Source organism: Apis florea, unplaced genomic scaffold (assembly GCF_048593485.1).
Source record: "Apis florea isolate Af1SG1 unplaced genomic scaffold, ASM4859348v1 contig_1615_pilon, whole genome shotgun sequence".
Taxonomy (NCBI): domain Eukaryota; kingdom Metazoa; phylum Arthropoda; class Insecta; order Hymenoptera; family Apidae; genus Apis; species Apis florea.
The window spans coordinates 5,171,881-5,198,709 of record NW_028256416.1 but is presented as its reverse complement, the minus strand read 5'-3'; the positions used below and the strand labels follow the sequence as shown (position 1 = coordinate 5,198,709).

At 30.2% G+C, this 26,829-nt stretch overlaps 4 protein-coding genes across 5 annotated transcripts; 3 read left to right on the top strand and 1 right to left on the bottom strand.

The window, feature by feature from the left end:
• Positions 1-317: 317 nt before the first annotated feature.
• Positions 318-4,439, top strand: Jhbp2 (Juvenile hormone binding protein 2). Its single transcript, XM_086902421.1, has 4 exons — positions 318-695; positions 2,060-2,347; positions 3,242-3,391; positions 3,575-4,439. The coding sequence occupies exons 1-4, from the start codon at positions 527-529 to the stop codon at positions 3,724-3,726; spliced, it is 759 nt and encodes a 252-aa protein (XP_086758547.1). The 5' UTR covers positions 318-526; the 3' UTR covers positions 3,727-4,439.
• A 2,838-nt stretch (positions 4,440-7,277) lies between these two features.
• On the top strand, positions 7,278-12,325 carry LOC100862924 (Juvenile hormone binding protein 3). Its single transcript, XM_003690336.4, has 3 exons — positions 7,278-7,637; positions 8,528-8,759; positions 11,060-12,325. Exons 1-3 carry the CDS (start codon positions 7,568-7,570, stop codon positions 11,499-11,501), a joined length of 744 nt encoding a protein of 247 aa, XP_003690384.1. The 5' UTR covers positions 7,278-7,567; the 3' UTR covers positions 11,502-12,325.
• A 2,814-nt stretch (positions 12,326-15,139) lies between these two features.
• LOC100872833 (protein takeout) lies at positions 15,140-20,693 on the top strand. 2 transcript variants are annotated; one of them, XM_031919365.2, is made up of 6 exons: positions 15,140-16,721; positions 18,035-18,075; positions 19,085-19,287; positions 19,560-19,731; positions 19,849-19,998; positions 20,167-20,693. In XM_031919365.2, exons 1-6 carry the CDS (start codon positions 16,561-16,563, stop codon positions 20,319-20,321), a joined length of 882 nt encoding a protein of 293 aa, XP_031775225.1. In that variant the 5' UTR covers positions 15,140-16,560; the 3' UTR covers positions 20,322-20,693. The 2 variants fall into 2 exon arrangements, with proteins under 2 accessions (XP_031775225.1, XP_086758541.1); XM_086902415.1 differs by having other exon boundaries at positions 16,645-16,952.
• LOC100868740 (circadian clock-controlled protein daywake) lies at positions 20,685-25,852 on the bottom strand. Its single transcript, XM_012491287.3, has 4 exons — positions 25,617-25,852; positions 22,018-22,398; positions 21,798-21,947; positions 20,685-21,621 (listed from the first exon to the last, which is right to left on the bottom strand). The coding sequence occupies exons 1-4, from the start codon at positions 25,681-25,683 to the stop codon at positions 21,473-21,475; spliced, it is 747 nt and encodes a 248-aa protein (XP_012346741.2). The 5' UTR covers positions 25,684-25,852; the 3' UTR covers positions 20,685-21,472.
• Between the last annotated feature and the right edge of the window lie 977 nt (positions 25,853-26,829).

The following is a 26,829-nucleotide window of genomic DNA, read 5'->3' as shown; positions in this document are numbered from 1 at the left end:
ATCAAGTCAATTTATCATCGATCTTCAACTTAAACTCTTCGACCACGAAAATATCATTTTCTCGAATATTAAATTCTTTTCAACGTCTCATCAAATTCTCCAATCGGAGTATCTTAATTTCATTCTCAATATCGAATTCGAATTCACAAAGAGAAACAAGAAATAAAAAAAAAAAAAGAAGAAGAAGAACCCTTCGATCTTTCATAATCCGCTTCCTTCCGAAAAGTTTCCTTTCGAATTATCCTCAATCCGTTGCCACAACGAAAGAAATCATCCTCGATTTATTATATAATCCGACACTCTCCCAGAAGCGAATCCGAACGGAAGGAAAGCTCTCTCGCGGAGAGCCGCCCGATCCACACTTCGATTCTGTTCTCTGTCGTTCGAGGCGTAGAGGCCTCGAAGGCATAGCGGGGGCAATGTCAAGGTGGTTATAAGGCTTGGTGCATCCCTGACGGCCGGTCATTCCACGCGGAGAAATTCGATCGAAGAAGATCTGACCAGGAGGCGAACGAGCAAGAGTATCATGAAGAGCATCTCGTTTGTTTTCGCGTGTTCGTTGGTGATCGTTGGCGTGCAAGCGATCGGAAAGTACAGGGGACTAGAGTTTTTGGAACCTTGCTCGAGAAGCGATTACAATATCGAGAGCTGCCTTGCAAGATCGGCCAATGCACTCACCGACCGCTTCCGCCACGGTAAGAAGTTGCTCGCCTTTGTTGTTAAGGATATAATTAATGGAATACAATTTGCATTCGTCGATTATAAAGGATAACCTTGTGGTTTAATCTCGAGCGAATTAATTTTGGTTGTAGATTTTTATTTTTTTTTTTTTTCTTTTTTCTTTTTATGAATTTATCGTCCATGTGGTAGACGTTGGTATTCGTTTCACTTTTCTTTTCTTTTTTTTTTTTTTTTTGTAATAGGTGGATTTTGGAACGTACGTTTATGAGTATATTTACATTAGAGCCTATCTGATGTGAATATATGAATATGTAAAATATAACGCGTTGTTATTTTTAAATCGTTAATGTATTATATTGTTATTTTTGTATTGAAGGATTCTTTGCGACTGTTGGAAAAATCTACTTTTTCTCATATTTAAATTGAATTTAAATTGAAAGAAATTTGCATAGTCTATCTCAAAAGGGGCAAAAAAAAAAAGAGTTACTATACACAAAAATACAGAACATCGTTAATTAAAATTAAAATGATCGAAATCGTATTATTTAATCTTATATTTAATTTTTCGAAAAATAATAAAATACATTTTTTGTTCCTCTATACGCTCACAAATAATATTAGAATGTTATACAAATACACAATCGTAAAAATTTTATTTCGCACACTCGAACAAATTCTTTACGTCAGCCCCCATAAAGCAACCAGCATTCGTAACAAGAGACCCGTTAGTTAGATGACTACGTTCTATCGCACGGGAGTCCCATTTTCTAAAACTGGAATTTTATGAAAAGTGCGGAAGTCGAAAGTCGAAGAATTACAGATTGCTGGAGCACGTGGTGTCATTCGAAGGAAGAGAGAAAGAAAGAGAAAGAAAGAAAAAAGAAAGAGAGAAAGAGAGAGAGAGAGAGAAGATACAGAAGCAGGTTATAACGGTGTATTCGAATGGCCATCCAGTGTCCTACATTCCGCGAACACTATACACGAGAGCACGATCGAATAGGTTCGATTCAGATTGAATAAAACATTACACAGAATTTTTATCAATTTCTATTTCACTGCTTTTCTCTCTCTTTTTTTTTTTTTTTTTATTATTATCATTACTTTCGATCGTTCTTGGTATAATAAATAAATCCAACACGATAATTAATATAATAAGTTTTAATTGATCGGATTAATAATATTCGAATACGCTTATTTCCTTTCCCCTATTTTTCGTAACAATCCTTGCAAAATCTTGCTTATTAAAATGTGAACAAAGCGTTAGTAAAATTAAAAAAAAAAATATATATAATCGTATCAAAAAAAAAAAAAGGAAAAGAGAGAGAGAGAGAGAGAGAAATGGAATTGGAGGTTTCACGTTGAAATTGAAATTTGTAAGGTTTACCGCAATTGGGATACACAGAGGTGGAGCCCATCATCCTTGACGAGCTCCATATTGCTCTTGGCGAGGGACCAGATGGGTATAGAGCTCAGTTCAAGAATATCACTGCACGAGGTGTTTCCACGTTACGAGTGACAGGTTTGAGGGCCAGATTGTCAGACGACGAGGTTCAATTGCAATTAGCCCTCAGCATCCCGAAAATCAGAGCTGCTGCTAAGTACAGGTCGAGTGGCACCTTGCTTTTGGTCAAGGCAAGCGGAGCTGGAGATTATTGGGGCGAATACGGTGAGAAATTGTTTTTAATATGATTGTTAATATAAGTTTTAATATTTTACTTTTCTTAAATTTAATTATGGAACGTTGTAAAGAAGTAGAACGTGAAGTACGAATTAAATTGTTTATTGAGATAAAATATTAAAATATCTAGAAGTGGTGTTCCAACGGTATACAAAGGTATATATGTATATATATATATATATTTGTAATTTTAAATATATAAGCGAACAGTGTGATAGAACATCGGGCTAAGTGAAAAGGTAAAAGTCAAGAGCATCGTCAACTTTCACCGCCAACGCAATGCAAATTTATTTTTCAGCTAACTTTTATGATCGCATCAAAGATCTCTCTGTTTAAGCAAATAATAATATTTAAAGTGGAAAAAATTTATTCAAATCTTCTCTATTGCGTAATATTATTAGAAAAATTCTACGAAAAGAAGAAAGAAAAATATTCATTTTATTATATTGAAGTGAAGTAATACAGGGTAATTTTTGCAATTTTTATTCGATACAGTAATAAATATATATGTATTTTTCTTTAACACAAAGAAATTCAAAATTATAAAAGGCGAATAGTATTTTACATCTTGAGAAACACTGTAGAAGTATTGCGAATCTACAGTATCATTGACCTCTCTAATGCATTCGCCTTGTAGAATGCAACCAGTTCTGCATAACTGCACCTTGATCTTCACGCGATAGCTTCGAGCATAAAGTTTTTATTGTCCATAAAGAAACAGTCTATAAAGATTTTTCCGATAAATCAATATGATGGAATAAATCAATTCTCATATATCATAAAAATTTTATCATATAAATTAATAAATTTTTTTATTGTAAAATTGTTTTATTGTAAAATAATTTTTTTTCTTTTTTTTTTCCTTTTTTTTTTTTATTATAGAGGGTGTAAAAGCAAAAGTATTTATCAGAGCGAAGCCATTCCTGGTTCAAGATCGTCGTTATTTAAGGTTGCAGCAACTTAAGATGGATTTCAGTGTGCAGAATATTAAGATGGGTGTTGAAAATGTTCGCGACAGCAACGCTATAATTTGTAAGTATTTTTTTAAAAAAAATATTGTATTAATAATATTCGTGGTATACGAAAAAAAATTTTTTTTAAGAAGAACTCGAAAGAAAAATTTAATGAAAAAGAATAAATTAAAATAAAAAATTTAAATGACGATTTAAATAACAAATTTTTTTCTCGAATAATTTTTCTCTTTAATAATTTCAGTGGCAGCGTTGAATCTTTTCATTAACACCAACAGCCAAGAATTGCTGAAAGAGATGAAACCGGATCTAAGAAGGAAATTAGTTCAAGTAATGACGACTTTCGTGGAAAGGATCTTTGCTCAGGTACCATACGATGCTTGGATTATAGATTAATTATGAAAGTTGATATGATGGTTAACGAGCAAGAATGACCAAATATTTCATTAATTGTTAAAGAACAAAATAACTAAAATGTCTCCCGTTCGTATTTTGTTAATCTTTTTTTGGAAAAGGATTTTCCATCAAATGCAGAGAGCAAAAAGATTAATTGCGTGCAATGGAAGTTTCAAATTCTGATAATGAAATATTTAAATTATAATAACATCTAAACATAATTTTATCAATTTAATCGATGTTAAAATATTTTATTATTTATGTTTTTCCTTGATTCATTCACATATATCATGAATGTAAAACTTTGTAGACATTTTGTATATTTTGTGCGAGATAGAGTGAATGATAATATTGAATCAATATCATCAATTACAATATTCATATTAAGTTATATTATTCGTGTACTCATCGATTATATGACTAACTGAAAAATGAAAACTGAAGGAAAACAGCACCAGGTATTCGACATCTTTCGACTTCCCCCTCCAAAAAAAAAAAAAAATATTTATATATCGAATAAAATTGTAGCTTTCTCAGTTTTTATTTTTCAGTTTATATCATGATTTATATTATACATACATATTTTTTTTTATACCTTGCTTAATGTTTATCATTTCTCATATGCTTTCTTATTATGTATTTATGGCTATAACTGAATATTTATTTCATTAGATTATCATCGTTGCGTTAAAATAAAAATTAATTCTTATCGAGTTTAGTGCAATATTATTTCGAAAAAGAAATCAAGCAAAATTATTCATGGATATTTTAAAGATAAATATAATATAAAATTTTCATTTTTCACGCACATGTATATTCATTATATATTTGAGAATAAAATATAAAGTTAATAGAAATATACGTACGATATAGACGTCATTTATAAATAAAACATATTTTCTCAAGTGTAATTACCATTTGCAAATTTGAAATCGATCTTTCCGTTGTATGAATCACGTTATAAGGAAACAGGATAAACTTTTTTCTTCTCTCTCTAAAAATTAATTTGCATAATACATATAAATTTCTACTTTGAAAAATATAAATCGAAAAATTCTTCGTATGTAATAAAAATTATATAAGAATTTTATTTTATTTTATTTGTAATCACTATTATTTTATTTATCTTTAATTCATTCAATTATCACAAAATTATAATTATTACAACATTATTTTATTTTATTTTATTACATTTTCTACGGAGAGGAATGAACATTTTTTTTCTACGTCCGACAATTTATCAATTTCAACGAATAGATGTTGTAATTTTTTATGTACGAAATTCGAGGAAAATATGATGAAAAAAGAAGAATAAGAAGAAGAAGAAGAAGAAGAAGAAGAAGAAGAAGAAGAAGAAGAAGAGGAAGAAGAAGAAGGGTAATTAATTCGTTTCGACTTTGAAGTTTCCGGAGGATTTCATGAACATGATTGTTCTCCATTATTATTCAACTATAATCGATCATATAATTCATGCAATCACTTAATTTTTTGCATCCTGCGCACAATATAAACTTTGAATATAATCGATTCAAGGCAGTAGAAAATTCCATACTATCAAAGAAACAAAAACTAGTTCATTTTTCCAATTTTAAACCATTAAATTTTTATATCTAACGATCATTAACACAAATAGCAAATCTGATTTTTAATTACAAATTTAAATAATTACAAATTGCAATTTTAAATAACAATTATCATTATTATTATATTAATATATTATCATTATTATTATTATAAAAATTACATTTTTCCTTCAACATCCATTATATTTAGAAATATAATTAACTTATTATATTTATTCAACTCGAAAATTTCGACCATTACCTAAATTTATTTCATTGATTGATATTTCAGATGTTAGCAATCATTTTTTTATTTCGTGCAATTCAATGCCGTGACACAAGTTTACATTGACATTCCAGAATGACGGTTATTTATCTACTTCGCTAATGTATCGCATTAAATAAAAATGTTAAAACAGAAAAAAAAAATTAAATTGTAAGGAGCAACATTTTTAATGTTGCATTAAATTTTTTCACTCAACAATATTTTATAATAAAAGATTGATGGCATTTGTAAAACTGAAGATAAAATATAGGAATTATTGCGTGAAAAAAATCTTTAAATTTTCTTATCAATATACATCTAGTTTTCCTTTTTTTTTTTTTTTTAATGATCATATTTCGATATTTAAAATATTATAAATATTATAAATACATGTAAATAATATTACCGATCTTTATAAGAACTTAATTAATAATTCATGTTTCGAAACATGTATTCCTTGAATTTGCATTTTTATTTTAACTTAAACAATATTTCCACACTTATGGTAAATCTTATGATATCTGAATATTTGTATACTATATGTACTTGTATAAACGAAAAGGCATTTTTAAAATCTAGTTTTTGCATAATTGATATTATAAAAATCAACTTCATCACGAAAAACGAATCGAGATAAAAATATTTGCCGAATTTTTAATCCTAATTCCTAAATTAAAATTCCAAGATAAAAATAATCTTAAAACTGTTATTAAATATCAATGATATTGCCGAATTAACCACGAGTCACGCATTCACAAATCGAGGAAGCACAAACGTTGTCCACGAGGAGGAATCAAAATGGCGAATTCCTCGAAATGGCATACGCGTTGAAGACCACGAAGATACGATCGCATCTATTATTCCAAATGCGTATTTTCTTTCCACTGGTTGCGTGTGCTATATACTCGCTCGTTTATTCCTGTTCCTTTTTTTAAAGAAAGGAACAGACGATTAAACGAAAACGATATCGGCTCGTGATGACGTCGAAGGACGAGTCAAGGTACCATTTCTGCCTTCATTAATCTCGCTGCTTAAATTTCTTTATAATAATTTCGCTCAAGCATGTTCACTTTTTATGAATGTAAGTTTATTATTGGCATAACAAGATTTTTTTATTTGTTTGGTGGTTGATTGAAGGATAAATAAAACGCTCCTTATTGCGTTTTATCTTTTTCGATCGAAGGATAAATAAAACGCTCCTTATTGCGTCTTATTTTTTTCGATCGAAGGATAAATAAAAATATAATTGATTACAGTTTTGTATTTTAATCTCATGCATAAAGAAGTATTCGTTAATAAACGATATTGCTTTAACGATCTTTTTTTGTATTTCAAAGATCGAGTTATATAAAATTGAAATGGAAAATGAAGTACTTGAAGTTGCAACAGAGACTTCTCTAAGAGAGGGGGAAGAAAATTAATCTTATCGTATTTCAAACAATTAGAAAGATAATCGAGTTGACGCTTATGACACAGTGTTATAAAAATTGAAAATTAAAATTACCATTATCTTATTGACAATTGTTATTATTCTTTCAAATGACTATAGATATCTCAAATTGCTGGTCGAAATTTTATATAATTACGCGCGAAAACTTTTTCAACTTCTTACTTAATAACTCATTAAAAACTCATGTATTTCATCCTAGATGAAATCAACCCTTAGATACATATCATCTTCACGCAATATCACGACATTTTCGTTTTATATTATAACATTTCAGACAATGAGACGTATCACGATACAAGTCTTGACACGATCACATGCTCAGAATTCGTGATCTGGATGCTGTAGAGCAAATATCATCGAACAACAACTGAAGAGAATTGGTCAGAGAGGGGGAGAAAGGTGGAACTATAAGAACTTGGGGCTAACCACAACAGTATTCACTTCTAGACCGACTATCTGATCATATGAATGACTACTTTGCTCTTGACATTCGTAATCTTGTTCGTTTTTAGAGATTGTAATATTTTATTCCTCTCGAAAATATTGATTTTTTAAGAAGAAGAGATGAACAAGATCGCGCTAATCGGATCGTTGGTGGTCATCGCTTTTGCCACTGTTTTCGCGCGTGATTTGCGTAAGTGACATTTTTCAATTTTTTTTTTTTTTGCTATTGTTTTTTGCATCTGTTTCTCAGTGAGTTTTTAATTAGAATCAATAATCTCGAAAATATACATTAATATACATTGCTATGTTTCGAGTTCTTGTTGGTTTTGGCTCAGAGAAAATTTTTTGTAATTATTTGGGCGAAAATTTAACGTAGAATAATTGAAATAAGGGATCAAATCAATATAGATGATAATTTTTTTTTTTATATTATTCGTTTTAACAGAAGAAAAGAATTGAAATTGAATATACCGATAACGATTTACGTCATATACATTCAATGATAGAACATTTGCATCAAAAAGATTTCAAAAATGTAGAAGATAGTTAAGTTTTAATTCTTTAAAATTTATGATCTTTTTTTCTCTATTTGCTTACATTTTTGTTGCATTTTATTCTACGAATCAAGCAAATTTTTCCATTGAACATTTGATTGACATTTAATTCGATTATTATACAATTTGTCATAATTGAAAGAAAATCATCTGATTTAATATCTCTTCATCATCATTGTACATCAAGTAACAATTGCAATAAACGTATTTTTAAATATATGTTAATTTTAAATGAACATTGGTTATTTGAAGAATTTATAAACACTAATTTATGATAAGCTTGTTATTTCTTCTTCAAACTGTTGAGATTATAAAAGATATTTATTCAAACAATTAGAATAAAAATCAAATAATCGCAATCAATTTTTAAATTTTAAAAAATGAAATGTTATAATAATGCATTAAATGGAAAAAAGAATATATTCAATGCCAATGTTCGTTTCGTTAAATCTGTCGAAACAATTCGATTTAATCAAATTATAATTTTTTTCAAACATTATTAAATCGTTTGAAAAATTTCTTACAGCCAATTTCATTCACGTTTGCAAGAGGAACGATCCAAATTTGAGCAAATGCATAACGAACAGCGTGAATCATCTTAAACCGTATTTAAAAACGGGATTACCCGAATACAACATACCCCCTTTGGAACCATTTTCGTTGAAAGAGTTGGTAACCACGAGTGGAGGAAACATTAAATTGAAGCTGAAAAACATTAATGCATACGGAGCGAGTAATTTCACGATAACGAAGTTGAAGTAAGTTAAAAAAATTTATAAAAAATTAATTTCACATAAAATTCGATATTTCAAGAAACAAATCGATCAAATTAAATGTCAAAAAAATGTCTAAAAAAAAAGCAATGTTACGTGTTATTTTTTTTTTTGAGGGAGGGGGAATTAACTTTCCCTAAAGTATCTTAGTTAAATTCAATTTTTATTTTTTATTTATCGAATTTAAGGAATTTTGATATTCAGAATGATATAATTTTATATATGTTTTATATATTTAAAATTTCGGCAGAAAATTAAAAGAAAATTTAAATTTATGTTCTTTAATTTCATTTTTAATATTTAAATCTATCTTGAAAAATTAAATAACGAATTAAATAACAATACGTTCGTAAAACTTTCTTGTAAAAGAATCGTGTTTCGCTCATTTAGAATCCTGAGAAATTTAATTGTTTAAATATAATCAAAATTATATTGTGTTCATCATAATTTTTAATGATCATTATTATTAATTTAATCAATCCAATCCTTGAATTCCCCGTAAAATTGTTTCAGGTAACTTGAAGTGACAGAATATGATTATAAATTAAGATGAAAATCGATTAAAATGGTTAATCGCTTGAATAAATCCCTCGAATGATTCACACTTTGTCACTTTATTTTTCATTTTTTCATTTTTCTTAAAATAAAAGGAAATGATCTTGACCATTAAAATATCCAATGTTAATTTACAACGTAATATCAAATTAAAAACTATTGAAATGATTTTATTTCGTTAAGTAAAATCAAAATAAAGAATTCTGCAATGATTTCCTTTTCAATACATTCGATGCAAGGATATTATCGTTCTTCGTTAATGAAAAAATTTTCAATTATCGTGCAACATTAGTTCCTTATTGCATTATTAAATTTTATATAAATATCTTATATAATGAATATATAAGAAAAACTAATAATCGATGATAAGGATCATTAAGTGTATCCGTTTAAAATTATTCAAGAAAAATACCATGAATTAAACATAATAAAACACCATTAGATTAAACGTACATATACATTAGAATTACGATAAATCGCGATCATTATTTATATGATGGTATAAAATTTGCAAAAATTTTTAATCTTTTAGCATAATTATCTTTTAGTTTTAATTATTCGTCGTTTATTATTCCTTATAGTCGATTTATCATATTCAATTATTGAAATTAATTGCGAATCAATATTCAACGATGAATATTATTATTTAATTTCAATATTAAATTGTATTTTAAAGGGATAATTTGATGTGAAAAAAAGCACGTAAAGAGACTGAATAAAAAGAAAAAAAAAGAAAAGAGATTACATAATACGTGTCGTGTAAAACAGAAATGAGTTCGTCATTATAACAAATTAAACGGATAATGACACGCGTTACGAGTTACAGCAATGTAGCGTACGATCTCTCTTGAAACGACACTTAAAAATGAAGACATTCTAATGGATTAAAGACAAAATAAAGAAATTCGAAGGAGAATTCGAAAAACTGATTCGACTTGAAATTTTAATATCAGAGATAGGATTATTTAATTTTTTTCAATTTGTTTATATATTAGTTATTAATTTTCAATTTAGAAATAAATTTTTTTTCTATTCTTCTTTTTAATTATTAACTAATTTTATCAAACTGGTATCATTGAAAAATTATACAAACACTTTATTTATTATCACATTGTAGTTTGAGTTAATCCAATTCTTCTGCTATTTTAAGATCTGCTAGTTTAACAGTTTAAAAGTTAATTGGAAATGTGATGGATAATTAATTATTGATCGTGTGACTCATAGACAAAAAAAAAAAAGTTTAAATAAAGAGATCCATCGCTTAATATTCTACGTGTGCACGAGGTAATGGCCATGACACGAACTCTTGCGGTTCTAGTTAGAAATAATTTGTATGGCGAACGTGACACGCGGATCGCAAAAAGATATGGAACCCACGGAAACCATCTGAGCGGAAACGATGAATGTCAATGGCGGGTGAATCATTAATCAAAGAATTTTTATCGAAAAATCTTTCGAAGAAATCGATACCAATTATTTTTTAAAATTTTCCATCAAGAATGTAACCTTTGATATTGTTCAATTTTTTTAACGATCATTATCATAGAAAAGAAATTATCTCAGAATGTTGTTATCCGTTAATTAATTATCACACATATTTGTCTAAACGTGGAGAAGTTGTAAAACAAATTTTACAATCGAGAGATTCGATTAATCAAATTCTAAACTCTGACGAAATAAATTTCCAAATATTCTTTCTAATCAAAAATTTTTTCTTTAATTTTTCACAGAAGCAACATAGAAACTTTAAATTTCATAGTCGATTTGGATTTTTCAAATCTCGTCATAAAAGGGGAATACGACGTGGATGGACAAATAATCTTGCTACGAATTCATGGAAACGGACCTTTAAGTGGCCTGTTCAACAATTGCAAGGCAATTGTGAAAATGCAAATGGAGATGATCAAGGGAAAGGATGATCAGAATTACATAAAAATGATCGATCTTCAAACCAAGATCTTCGTTGGATCTGGCTCTTTGAAGTTGGACAATCTTTTCGGTGGTGATCCAGTTCTTGGAGATGCTATCAACGTTGCTATCAATAGTAATTTCGACTCTTTTATAAAAGAAATAATACCTGTCATCGAGAGCGCCATCTCGAGTACATTCATTGATATTTCGAATAGTATTCTGCTGCAGTTCCCTTATGAGATACTTTTTCCAGAATCATAGATATTTTAACGTGGATCAAAATCTTCTTGAACGATTGTGGATTATATTATTAATATCATTAATGGAATTTGATAAATTAATAATTTTTTTTTTCTATGATGATAAAACAAATTAGACAGTTAGACAGGTTAAATTGATGAAATCTTGAAAGTGAATTTTAAGAAATTAATATTGTATCAAATTTTGAATAATTGAAATGATGACTTTTTATGAATTTGAATTAATGGAAATGATATTATGGTTCCAAAAATCATTTTGCAACTCTTTTGTGGTTCACAATTGAGATTTGGAATAATTAGGAATTTGATTGTATGTCTCAAGTGATTTTGCAAAATTTTGTAAAATTGTAATTTAGTTATTTCATTAATATTATTAATTAACATTTCTTTTATGATCTCGTTACAAATATTCATATTCCATGCAATGGAAAAGAACAATACTTAAGATTTTCTAGAAATTGTATTCAAATATTTCTTTATATTGAATTAATAGCTGTTTAACGAAGCATTATAGTACATTATTGTGCAAGAAGATTTAGATCTGAATTTTATTATACGTTCAAAAATGATAATTCATTTTATTTTAATGTATGTTCAATTTGCACTTTGAAAATAAGAATTGTCAGTTTCTTTTTCTTTTTTTTTTTTTTTTTTTTTTTTGCGATTCACAAGTACAAAAAAATAAGTGTTACTGTTTTTCAATGGTTCTTCATTCTTCTGATAATTTGATTCTTGGATAATTTGATTGTTAATTAATGTATGCGTTATAATGTAATGTATACGAGGTTAAAATGTGCCAAATAAACAAATTACAAATTACAATTATTAGAAGAATTTTTTATTAACTATTTAAAAAATTTTTTTTGGTTGTCCTGTAAGTTGTATGATTTATAGATTGAGAAATAAAAATAAAATTCTAAGAAATTTCACAATTTTGTAATATATGTATAAAAAAAATTTTTTTTGGTTGTCCTGTAAGTTGTATGATTTATAGATTGAGAAATAAAAATAAAATTCTAAGAAATTTCACAATTTTGTAATATATGTATAAAAAAAAAAAAAATACAATCTTAAAAGATATCAGGATATAAAAGATAGGAATATTTTTAGATTTTTATAAAATTTTTAATCACTTTCTAACATTACAACTTTATTTAATATTATAATGACGCGACACTAGCGCCAAGTAACAATAACTACTAGTATTCTGATACTTACATATTATACATTTTTTAAATTATTTATTTACTTTTTCATTACTTTTTCAAATTTAATAATAAATTCAAATTAATTTTAAAAAAAAAAACTTGCTATCGTCTGAAAACATTGAAACTTGATCTTACTTTATCTATCTAAATAAATAACAAATTTTAAATGATACATTTCTTATTTGAAATAAGAATAAAGAATAGAATTTAATTTAAAATTTCTAAAAAAACATTCAAATATAATAATCATGAAAATAAAATGAAAAATTAATTCAATCGACAGTCGAATAATGAAATAATTCGAACGAAAAATTATTGATTCTTCTTCAAATTAAGAAGACACGAGATTGATCAGAGATTTAATTAAAAATTTTAAAATTTAAATTTTCTTTAATTTTTCTTTTCAATTAATTTATAATTATCCATAAGAAAGTTTTTTTTCCCTTCAAAATCTCTGATCTTTCTGATGATTAACATATACGTATCGCATGTACGTATAATTAATTAATCAATAATGGATTATTTAATGAGTAGCATACAATTTATTTGTATTAAAATGCATAATATAAACGAAAATTTCAAAAAAGATAAAATATTAAGATTAAATATTTTATACAGAAATGCAATTATAGAGAAGTACGAAGGAGGGATAGGGTATAAAAGAACAAGAGAAAGTGGATTGTACGAAGTCAGACGATGCTTGAGTAGCAGACGAAGAACTATGACTATGTTCTCTCTTAATTGTATACTAGTAACGAAAGTATAATAAGAGAAACTACTGAATTTACTATCGTTTCTTTGTTACTTGTTATCTTTGCATTCGATGTTTTGTGTAAAAATTAAAAAATCTTTCTATTATTATTCTTGTGAAGAAAATGGGTAATGGGGAAACGAAACGTTCGTAGTCAGATGAATGATATATTGTAAGAAAAAGAAAAATATTTGTTTGATACAATTTTCATTTCCATTTATATTTTAGAAACGATATTAGAAATTGATTAAATAAAGAAACAATTTTGCATTCAATGTAAAATTTAACACAAATTATTATTTCTGTAAAATAGGATTCTGATAGGATTCTAAGTAAGGAGAAACGGATCGTTTGCAGTCAGACGCGCCCACTATAATACAATCTAATGTAAAAACAAAAAAAGAAGTATTAAAATAATTATCAACAATTCTTTGGGTTCAAATCGAAATTATTAAACGAATCGATTAATTAAATCTTAAGGATATTAAATAAATATTTATTATTAATACGTATACGTACAAAAGAGTTATTGAAACAAATATTTTCAAACAAATAAAACTTGGCACCTCGATTCGATTGAGACAAAAATACAACACTCTCTTTCGAAGAATTCAAGAAAACATCTGATGTTGATACAAATTACAAAAAGAATGAAATAAAATCCACATTGACGAGCGTGTTGCAATTCATCACGAAATACGATACTTACAAGACTCGAAACGTAGTAATCAAGATCGAATGTTCAACTTTGCTCGCATATTTTGTCACGGATCGAAGGATTTCGATCTTTTACTTTCGCCGTCTCGGCAAGTAAAAATCGCGGAAATCAGTTTGACCGTACGTTTTCCCTCTTTTTTCTTTTCATCCCCTACCTCCCGATCGCAGCGCCAATGGCGGAAGAACGCCGATCTAAAACGTGGATCGTTTCGTTTCGCAATTAACTTTTTACTCTGGTGATTATTATTTCGATCCACCGGTTACCACCGGTTTTAACGATCGAGCGAAGCGATCATTGTGGAATTTCTTATTTGTTAATAGACCGAGATCAGTATTCGGGCGTCGATGTGGATAATTGCACGCGTGCTCTCCCACAGATTTCGATTCGAATCGCTTTCAATCGAACGAGTTTCTCACAGAAACTGTCATTATGGGTTTGCCGAAATTTTTCAAACAAATTTCCAATAAAATTAATTCTTGACGGTAAAGAAAAAAATATAATTTTTTAAATGGACGAATGAATTTTCGTTCGTTCGTTCGATCCGGTGTACAGTAATTTTTCGAAAGTACAGTAATTTTTCTCTCTCTCCAAGAAACGTGATAGATCTTTCTATCAAAATTTTGTGAAATTTGTCGTTCTTTTTTTTTTTTTTAATTTTTATCGCGTTTCTACCGAATTGGCGAGTTTCGAAGACTTTCGACGACTTTCTTCAAGTAAACTTAAAATGCATCAATATTCATACGTAACGTTTAAATTAACAGCACGTAACAATTCACCCGGGAATCGTTCGATTTGCAATGCAAAACGATATTGCTGACACTAGTTGATTTTACGACATAACAAAATGGGAATTGTGGTGAATTAATATTAACGTGGCTTTTTAATGTAGTCTCCTTCGATTCTAAATTTATTTTATACATATCGAGGGATATATAGGAAATAGGGAAAGTGACAAGTGACAATAAATCGTTTAATTTAATTTTAAAACCGTCTCAATATTACATTATTGTACTTCAGCGTATCATTTAAAAATCTGTATCGTTCTCAAAATAATTGAATATAAGTTAAAAGTGTCTCTTAATTGCAAAATTGAAGCTGTGGCGCGAAATTTGAAAATCGTATCCTCCATTCGTAAATAATTTTTTTTTTATTTTTTGAAATTCATTGTATTAGAAATTGAAAATTATTATTACAAAATATTATTATACTTGCGATTCGCATAAATTTTTCCAAGAACATAGAAATAATAAATTAAAATTGATTTTTATGAATTTTCCATCTCTCGCACGTGTCGTAAAATTTGTACAATTTGTCTCTGTAAATTTTCCATGCTTTTTCCTCCTTTCTCCTTGCCGTTTCTTTAATCGATTCTCTGATAATTTGCTACATCCCTTGACGAAACTTGTTATTACTCGTTACAGACATATTTATTTAGTTAATACCTTATATAAAATATTATAGAATTAAGCAATCTGAATTTGTGTGAATTGTGGCGTAACATTTACTATGATTTACGATTGTTTATAAAGTTTTTACACGGTTTGCCAATTTCACTGGCACGCACGTTTCTCGTTTTTACAACTAACCTCGTGTAATTGTAAATTCTTTACGTTATAATTCTCATATATTACATAAAGAAATTCTTCGAGGATTCTTGAAAATAAAATAAAGTATATTTTTCCATTAATACATGTTTCTAGACCGCCTTGAAGAATGATTTGTATTGCTAATTTGCTAATACGTTTATGTATTAAAAAAAAAAAAAAAAATCTGTTCATTATACATTTTAATTTTTCTTTCACAATTTAATTATTCCTCTCTTCGATTCAATGAATTCCATTCGTATGATATTCTTTCATAAATGGCCAATATCATACAGGATTTAATTTCAAGATTATTTGTCACGAATAACCTTTTTCGAGAGAAAAGTCACGTAAATTATTCTTCCTTTACCTCTCCTACCTACTGCTGCAACTCTAAATTCAATTCTTCTTTCATTCGAAACCCCTTCACTTCAAAACTTTAACATTTCCGAATCGTTCAATCGAATAAACTTAAATAAAACCTTTGATCGTTAAAAATAAACATAAACTTGAAAAATTCACTTTCAATATTTTCGTTTTGATCAAAATTACTTCAGATTTCACAACAAAATTTTCCAAATTGAAACACGCTCAAAACTCGCTCCATCTTCGCAACCCCCCTCCTCCAATTAAACCAAAAATTCCAACTTCCATCCTTCTCCCTATCGATAGAATTCGAGGAACGAGCGAACGAAAATTGGCGAAGGAGAAACGATGGATGGCAATCGTGGCAAGAGGCGATTCGACGCCAAGTACCACCGTTCTCCAGCAAATCGACATCGACACTATGGGCTGGACCAATGACCGACAACTGGCACGAGGTAATCAACATGTCTGATTGCGATAAGGCAATTCTTGCACCGTTGCTCGGGGATCGTGCGTTTAGATATCATCCCCCCGTCTTTCGATCGACTAGTCGTCCAGTATCTGCCGCGATGCACGCTCTTCTTCCACGAGTTTGGTACGAGCCATTTTCTCTTTCTCCTCTCGAGTCCGTCCTGCGAGTACATCGTTTATTAATATCAATTATATTAATATCGTTGTGCGGTTCAAGCTGAGAGAAGGTGGAAAATGTGGTGTTTGTGCGAGTGAATTGAATTTTCTTGATGTTTGATGTATTTAAAGAGGGAAGTATGCATTTGTTGAATTGTGAGCAATGGAAATTTGAGTTAGATTAATACGAGAAATGAAGGTAAAATAGTTTCATATCACTTTTGCTCTCTAGAATTGATTTAACGTGTGTACAAATTTCTAAGTTAAATATTTAAAGCGTTGAAAAGAAAGGTTTATTTTTCTTGTTGCGTTGACAGGGTAGTTTAAATAAGGAAAAGAGGATAGATTTTCTGTATATAAGTTGACGGTAGTTTTCTAAATATTTCAAGTATCAACGAACGTCACTTGTCCAGAGATTTTATTGTGCAGAAACAAAAGTAGCATGAATTTACAAAGATACAAAATACACGGAAGAAATGATGATTTCAAGAAACCGCGGATCGAGTATGCTTGTGGTTTAGAAATGTGCAATAGTGATGTAATGATGCTACATTTCATTTATTACTAAATTTAATTTTAATTTATCTAAATCGATAAAAAATTTAACAATGCATCATAAATTATCATATTACACGGAATCTGTACAAAAAAAAATTGATCATGATCAATTATTCTTAACAATCCTTTTAATATTTAATATTCTCTTTTAATTCTATTTTCAACATAACAACATTATTTGATTAATCGTGATAATTATAAGAATATTTTTCAAATTATTCATACATTAAGAACAAGTCTTAGTAATATATATATATAACCTTGATTAATTTTTTCAAATGAATACTTTTTTTATTTAAAAACATGCACTTAAATATACATCGTATAATCAACCGATTTAAATGCGGAATTTCTTATTAAACGTTAATACACAAGCGTGCAATTATTCTTCATTATTAAGATCAAATTTTGATAATATTTAAACAAAATATATTTTGTTTTACATTATATAACGATATTTAGATCTTAAGATTTTTCTTCCCTCGATCAATAATATCGTTCATAAAATGGAAAATGATTTTTTTATAATAAATACATAAGCAAAGATTATTAAATTTAAAAATTTACAAGAAAAAAAAATTGTTGTTTTATCGTTCCTCGTTGTCAAATGTAAATGTAATTAAGATAGATCAAGGCTAAAATTATTTTATATCTTTTCTTTCTACAATCAAACTTAATAATACGATCAAGTGATGTTTTTCTACATTTTCTTTTTTTTTCTAGCCTAATGGCACTTCTAATTCCTGCAGTCTTTGCCGTTTTACGTAAGTATTTCTTTATAATATCATCATCTTTAATCGATTTTATCTAAAAAAACAGCAGGATCTCTATATTGACATTACAAATTATTATATCTTTATACATTTTCTATATTTGAATGGTAAATGACAGATTACAAATTGTGATCCACTTTTTTTTTTTTGTAACAAAATTTTTCACGAATAATCTTGAAATAGATTACTTTTATTTTTAGCAAAGCATCAAACCATTTGTTTCTATTCGTTTCAAATTTGTTACGCTTTACAAATTACAAGCACGACTAATTTTTGACGCCGGCCAAATGAATCAATCTCTTAAGAGTTTGTTTTCAACAGAGAAAAGTGAGAAGACTTTGAGACTTTTGAGAATCGATTGCAAAATTTCGGTTTACTAGCGATTCTTCGAGAAAAATAGAAGTATGACCCGTGCATTTTAAACGGGTTTCGACATTGTATCGTGCCACTTTCGGTTTTCAACAGGCGACCTTAAACTCGTTCGATGCAATCGAATTCGTCAATCCGATGCACTATTTTTTCGATAGATCGAATTTGGCGAATTCGTGAAAATTCGAACTGCAAATAATGTAAATATTCCAAAAAAAATAATCAAATTCCGAATAGTTGAAATATCTATTATCTTCGAAATTAAAAATACGAGAATAATATCAATCAAAATTGTGTTTCTTCCACTTCTTTTAACCTCATATGATGTAGTTTATGATTATCTTCATGCTTCGTAAATCAAGAAAATTTTCACAAAAACGAATCATTAAGTAGCAGTTTTACAAAGCTAATTTACCATAAAACTTAATGAACATTCATCGTTTAAAATAGCATTAACTTCAACAAAATTCATCATTATTTTCCGATTTCTTTTAAGATTCCCTAATTTCGTTCTTCCTCCAAATCCATCTCTCGAATTCTCCCTTTTCCACTTCCAATCCTTTTTGCGACCAACGACCAAGAAACGGATAATTGGATAATTAAAATCGATTCAACAATTCAAATGGCGCAGCATCGTACATAAAACCGTGCAAGAAGAGGGATCCGGACATAAACGAGTGTATCACCAGATCGATCGATCAGCTTCGCGACAAATTATCAGCCGGGATACCAGAATTCGAGGCGCCACCCATCGAGCCTCTCTACCTCAAGCAAATTCGCCTGTCCAGGGGACCGGTTGGAGCCAGACTCGACGTCAATCTCACGGATTTGCAGGTAAATTTGTCCGACATCGACATTACACTCTTTTTTTTATTTGATTTGATTGAAAAGATAGTAGCGAAACGAGTGTTACACGAAATACACGAGAAAGAATGATAAAATCGATATTAGTCTCGATCAGTTTCCAAAGGATTCTTCTTAAATATTAAAAGGAGGAACTAATAAAAGGATTGATAAAAAAAGATCGCGTTACAACAAGTTTTTTTCTTTGGAAAAATTTGGAACAATGAATGAGATGATATTTTCTCGTTATTTTTTTTTTTTAGGTGTCCGGCCCATCCACCTTCAAAGTTCGAGATCTCAAAGCGGATGTCGAGAACGTGGTGTTCACCTTCAAGGTCAACTTTGAGAAACTGTATTTCCAAGGGAAGTATCAGATCGACGCGAGGGTGCTTTTGCTCAAGCTGACGGGGGAGGGGAACATCACTGGAACCTTTAGTAAATAGATAAAAAAAGTCTTCCTTCTCCTTTTTCTTTTTCTTTCTCTACTACACCTTGATCGAACACTTTTATTTCCTATCTTTTATTTCCTAATGAATATTTTAATTTTTCAAGCCAATTACGATTCGGACGTCGTTTTACGGGCGCACAAAGTGTACAGAGACAATGATATCTACCTCAACTTTGAAAGAATGAAAGTGAAGATCAGGATTGGCAAAGCGCACTTGCATCTTAGCAATTTGTTCGGCGGTGACACTGTTCTCTGTAAGTTAATTATAATTCTTCGAATGATCCTCTTTCTTTTTTTTTTTTTTTAATAAATTTTCAGATTCTCAATAAAATGATGATCAATGATTGAAACTGGATCAAGAGATTTTAGGTAATAATGTATAATTTTGTTCGTTCTATTTCTTTCTTTTTTTTTTTTTTAAGCTGCAGCCACCCATGATCTGTTGAACAACAACAACGCGTTGTTCTTGGACGAGATCACTCCAGTGTTGGAGACATCCTTGGCGGATCTTTTCACGAACGTGGCCAACAAGATTACAAAATCTTTCACGTACAAAGAACTGTTTCCGGATGATTGAATCTTCCATCGAGACTTCATTCGTTTACTTTGTCTTGTAAAAATTTGTACAGTTGCATTTTTCTAATTAAAAATTTTCTCTTAATATAATTAACATACAATTCCGTATGCATTACGAAAATTTTGTGTAATCGAAGAACAAGTTTTTAAATTATGTACGTAAATTTGTAAAGACAATTTTTGCAATTTGTTAATTTTATAATTATATGTGTGTGTATAGAGAGAGAAAATTATAAATGTACAATATATTTTGTACATTTCAAAGTTCGTAGAATTATTCGTAGAATTTTGGTGTTTTGAATATAGTATAAAAAGTAGTATAAAAAGTAGTACATTTCTATGTAATATTATAATAAAAACGAAATGAGATTTATCGAAGCATTTATTCAACTTATAATTAAATCTATTATTAAACAAGATGATTGGAATATAATCAAATGACAAATTTACAAATACAATTTCTATTTGTATTTTCTAGCTTTTAAAATCACATTTTGTTAAAAAATAGATGAATAATTATCGTCAATCACTGGATTTTTCTTTTTCAATAGCTTTAAATGGAAACAATTTGCAATCACAATAGAAAACATCTTTTTTCCACGACATATATATATAAAGAATGGAATGGAAAATAATAATAGTGAATAGTGAAAAAATTAATTTGAGAATACTATGTTAATTAAAAAAATTAATACGATTGCACAAGAATAAAATTAACTAAAGCGAGAATTATCTATCCATTTTTAATTTATATCGTTTTTATAATACTATTCTAACAGATAATCGATCACACTAGAATTTCAATAATGTATACCACGTATCGAAACTACTTAATTACTTATAAGTACGAGAAAAATCGAACAAGAAGATTCTCTTCTCTTCAACACGTTCCCCGTTCAATTTCTTTCTTTCTTTCTTTTCTATTTCTAACTATCGATCTATTAACCGATCGAGTACAAAGTTTAATTATTCCTTAATTTTTTTTCAACACGAAAAATCTTTCTAATCATTTCTAATCCGCTATTCAATTACGTACAATATTTCACGTGAAACATCTATTATTGCATATTATTGCACGCGTAATAAATAATTCATTATCCCGATTAACGAAACGTGTCGAGCTCAATTATCGCCTCTTAATCTAACTAGGGACTAGGGAAGCAACTCTTGTTTCGTGAGAACGCTCAACGCTCTCGCGACCAATGCTCTGCTCACAGTCGCCGCCGTGTCCTCGATAATCGGACTGGCTATGTCCAAGACTAATCGTGGATTCGAGTTGAAGAACGTTGCTGCAGCTTCGGCTGGAAACGAAGAAATTCGATGGAGAGAAGAGCGAGAACGTAAAGGATTGGACCGTAATTGGAGGGAAAAGCTATTCCCTCCAACAAGCGAACAATTGTTGTTGAACTTTTTAAGAAAGAAAGATCACGAAACTGTAGAAGAATTCGAATCAGAAGAGATAAAAAAATCGACTTACCAGCTGCACTGTGGTTGGGAGGAGCCTTCAGCTCGATGTTCCCATTTTCAACCCGAATTTTCGTCACCAACTTGTCGATCTCGATCTTCTGCACCCCCTTCGCGTCCGTCACTTCCTTGCCCTGTGCCTGCACGTCCACCTTCGTCTCGGCTGCGCTCGGAGAAGAGGAATCGAGTTAGAGGAAATCTTTATTTCAATAGAGATAAGAAATCTCACTCACTGAAATTCCCTCTGAATTTACCGGCCCCGTTCAACGGGAGCAACAGCAATCTTCCCTGCACGTCGTAGTTCCCGTTCATGTGCACGTGCGGCAGCCGAACCTTGATGCTCACCGACAGGTCGTTCGGGTTCGCCTTCAAATCGTCGATCGCGAAATTCGTCGCCCCGTAAACGCGGATCTGGCTCATGTTCGCCTTGATCTTCAACGTCTCCAGGTTCCTGTCCACGGTCAACGAGGGGAGGAAGAGCGGATCGAGGGCGGGCAGCTTCAACGAGGGGATCCCGTTCGCGAGGTAAGGCGTTATGGCGTTCAATTGTTGGAGCACGCACACGTTGTATTGTATCAAGTCGGTCGATCGTGGACACGATCGTACACCAGGCGCTGGAGGAGGAAGAAAAGATCCTTTTTACCAGAGATTTTTAAAGAAAAATTAATATTAACACATTCGTTCGTCGCCCAGTTTGAGTTTCTCACGGGGCCCAAATGTTGGCGAAGCTTTAATATTTTTATTTTAAAATTTTGTTCGGGTGTATTTGTATATATCAGTTCTTTTATTGATCATCTGGAATATCGAATCAGTTGTTCCCAATGCCTCTACTTCGTTCGTTTCGATCGTTCGAAGACTTTTCAAAGTCGATGTTAAGCTTTCTCGTCTGAATATTGGCCTTTAATTGTTCTGTAACAATATCTTCCTGTGTTACCACATACGGTATAATTATAAATTTAAAATTGTACAAAGATGCAGAGTGGTTCGCTAACAGATCATACTTGCCCCTCTTTCTATTGTTCTTAAAATTTGCAAATTCTGTGACTCGAATGTATATTTTATATTTCGATGTTTGTTTCATTAAATTTCTTTTAAAATTTCGCTTTAATCCTTTGTACGTCGCCGCAATATTGTTGCTTATTTGCATTAGCAAATATATGTATAATATAATTACATTCTAAGGGACCCTCTGTTACTTGATTGGCAACCTTCTTAAATATAAATACGAGTGCAAAGGGTTAATTTTTATTTTTCTTGAACAAGAAGACGTCACCCAAATATGGGTGGAACGTTTGTGAAGAGAAAAATTGATATATTTGTATGCGAATAATAATGATTGAAATGGAACAGAAACGGGAAGTATCGAGGTTTCTCCCGAAACAAAATTGGCAAAGTTTCTAAAAGATTGGAATTTTCGAGTTACCAAAGTTCCCTTATTAGCGAAAACTTCTACCTTGCGAAAGAGGTCCTGTGGCGTTTCGATCCGGCCGGTGAAAACCACACTGCTCGCGCGTTTGTTAAAACCTATAATTATTTTAGCTGCACTCGGTTTCAGCAATTTGAATGACCCGCTTTCCTACGCTTAAACGAGTAGTTAAATATCTAACGAAACGGATTAACCTTTCTATCGTTTTTTTCACGTTTGCTTTATCGTACTCTGTAATTACAGTAATTATTGTATTATTAAGTCGTAATATTTTTTTTTTAAATTCAATGTAAATTATTCGATAAACTAATTTGGACACTACATTTTTTTTTATATTTCCCTCTCTTCGTAATTCTCCATACTTCTTTGTACCATAATTTCTACTTCTCTCTTTTGCTTATATCTGCATATATATCAAATTCAATTTCCAGAAATTTATCATCGAAAATTTAATTTCGTGTAAAAATTAATCGAAATTATATTCTCTCGATATTCGTGACTTTTTATAAATTTTTTACGAGTAAAAAGTTGGCTAAATGAGGACAAAAATGGCGAAACGGAAATCAACGGCGAACGAGAGATCAACGTACCAGATCGAAGAGTTCGGGTCATTGAACGACAAACGATGATGATTAAGGAGTCACGGTGGAGCGGTTTTTTTTCTGGCTTGGAGGCCAGGTTTAAAATCGAAAGTGGATACACGCTCGATAGAAAGTGAAATCACGCTCGCTTTTTCTGCCACTGTAAAGGTGAATTCTCGGGGATCATCGAGAAGGGAGCACATCTGTTCGAGAAAGGATCCAGGCTATGATCGATGGATCAAAAATGGACCGATTCGAGGACGATCGATCGTTACAAGTTGTTTCTTAATCGAAATTTTTAAGGATTGACCGATGAAGACAATTGGAGAGAATTGGAAGTCGAAGCGTTGTTGAGAGATGATAATGATTTGGAGAGTAGAAGAATGTATGGAATTTGTGGAAAGTTTATATGTAAATATTTACGGAATGCAAGTGGCATGCAGACTCAATTCTTTTTGTAACTTAATATTTTCTTTGTTAATAATAATAATAATAATAATATTTAAAGGATGAAGTGGATTTATATTTTATTATATAATTATGTTGAATTACGTACGAAAAATTGGGATATTCTTTCTTCGTGAGAGCCATATATATATTTGTCGAAATCTTCTAAGAGACCCAATATGACAGGATATCAGTAAAGTATCAGGTTATAGCACCTGAGATTCGATTTAACTTATTAAGGATCAATGTTTCAATCCTTTTTTTCTTCGATCGATTTACATAATTGATTTTTGTTTTTTTACGTAACGCCATTACGAAATCGAATCGAGGGATAGTTGTCTCGATATTTGTTTCGTCATTATTCTTTCTCCTATTTAAATCGTGTATCATTTGTTAAAGAAATTGATTTATATGCAATTTGATAAATCATTATTTCTTAATTCTAGCAAGTGATTTTTTTTTTAATTTATTAACCAATAGACGAATAAAAATATATTAATTCAAACGTAACGTAAACGAATTTTAATAGGAGCTCGATTCCATTCCCTTTCCTTATGGAAATGGATCGATTCCATTCACCTCAAAAACGACTCTTGAAACCTCTCGATACGTTCATTGCGTCACATTTTATACAATGTGAAACACTTCTAAAGTGTCAAGCTTACGCGAAATCGAAAGTTCTTTGATCTATAAATTTTTCAAACAATTTTTCTTGCACCTTTTTTTCTTCTTTTTTATCATCAACAAAAGCTAAATTGATTATTTCTTATTTCAGAATAATACAAGAAATATTTAGAAATCTTCGATCTTCCTTCTACGAATCAATACTTTCTTCAACAAAATTAATTGTGCATTATATTCAAAGATTATATCTTGAAACTACGAGAAGATCTTACGAAATTGAACAGTATTATTTTCATCGTGAGAAAGAGAGAGAAAACTCTTCATCCCATCCATTCTACAAATTATTAAGAAACAAAGGATCCTACAAATCATCTCATCTAATCTTCTCTCTATCCTTTCAAAAGGAACAAATCTCTACAGAAGTATCAAAGTTGAAAATCCCGAGGAAATGAAACACTGCGCAAACTTAACAACGATTCAACCCCTCATCCTCTTTCTAAAAAAAAAAGGAAGAGAAAAAATTCCAACGAACATATATACAAACATCTGAAGAAAAGTTGAAAATCCTGAAAAAAATGAAACAACTACTACTACCACTTACGCTTAACTTAATTAAAACAACAATTAATCCTCTTAACCCACTTAAAAAAAAAAAAAGAAGAAGAAGAAAAATCCAATACAACGCAACGCATCCGGATGAAAAGCAGGAAAAATTATCGTATACGTCTGGTTCGTTGAAAATGAGGGTACTCACGCAGTTCGGCGAAGGCGGGCCCGATGATCGAGGCGGCGATGAGGGCGAGCCCGATTAGAGACGACATCCTGCGAGAAAGTGCGAGGAGGACACGTGATCAACGTTGTACCGTTGGGAGGAATGGAAATTGGCAACGGCGGTATCGAAAATGCGTGCGATGGCCCGCGCACCACGGTATATATGAACTAACGCCACTCTCTCCGAGTGAGCAGAGCCGCCCCACTCGCCGCTATGGTAAAATTTATCACGGTAGAATGCCTCCTTTTAACTCAGTCAGGGCCGTACCGCGTGTACCCGTTTTTGCATCGCGATGGAATTCCGCGATAACCCGCGGAGTTAGGTCAGGATTGGCTCTAAATGGAGGAAATTTTTGAAGAAACCGGACGCATCGGGATAGGGATTTATCGAACTTTGAGGGAGAGGTTTGAAAGAGAGGGTGCAGATTCGTGGTATTGCGTTTGTATTTGTATTTGTTATATGAGGATAATTTTTGGATTTTTAAAGGTTTAAAGGTTTCGAGTTTGGATAGTTTGAGAGAGAGGATGCTTTGGGTTTTCTATTCAGAGGTAATTTAAGTGTTTAGGTATTTTGATTATTTTGGTTGTTGAGATTGTCTTAATTGTTTTCAAGGTGTTTTCTCGAAGTATTTTAAGATACTTGGGTATTTTGGATAATTATTTTCACTTCAAATATGGCAGGATATTTTTCTTTTATTCGTTCGATTTATAAAAAACCAATTAAGTGTATCGATCGAATTATATAATTTATAGGGATTGCACAATTGTCACAATATATCCTGTGGCCTCCATTGGAAAGTGGGAACTATTACTTATTTGAAAGACTTGTCATATTTAGAATGTAAATTTCTAAATAAATCGATTCTGTATTTATATAATAGCATTTTGTATAATAAGATTGTTCAAACTTACATAAATCTTATTCAAACAAATAAAACATATGATTTAAACATAAATAAAACATAGAAAAATTAAATTTCTATAAAAATATTATTATTAAATTCTCGGAAGAATTTTTATTACGATTTATTATTAACATTCTTACGTTATCTCCATATTAATGTTTAAAAAATTAAATTTCTCTTTCTAGAAAGAGAATCTAAAAAAAAAAAAAAAAATTAATTTTCTCCAATTTATAATAAAACACATTTAAACGTAATCAAAGAAAAAAAAAAAAAGAAAAGAAAGGAAAAATT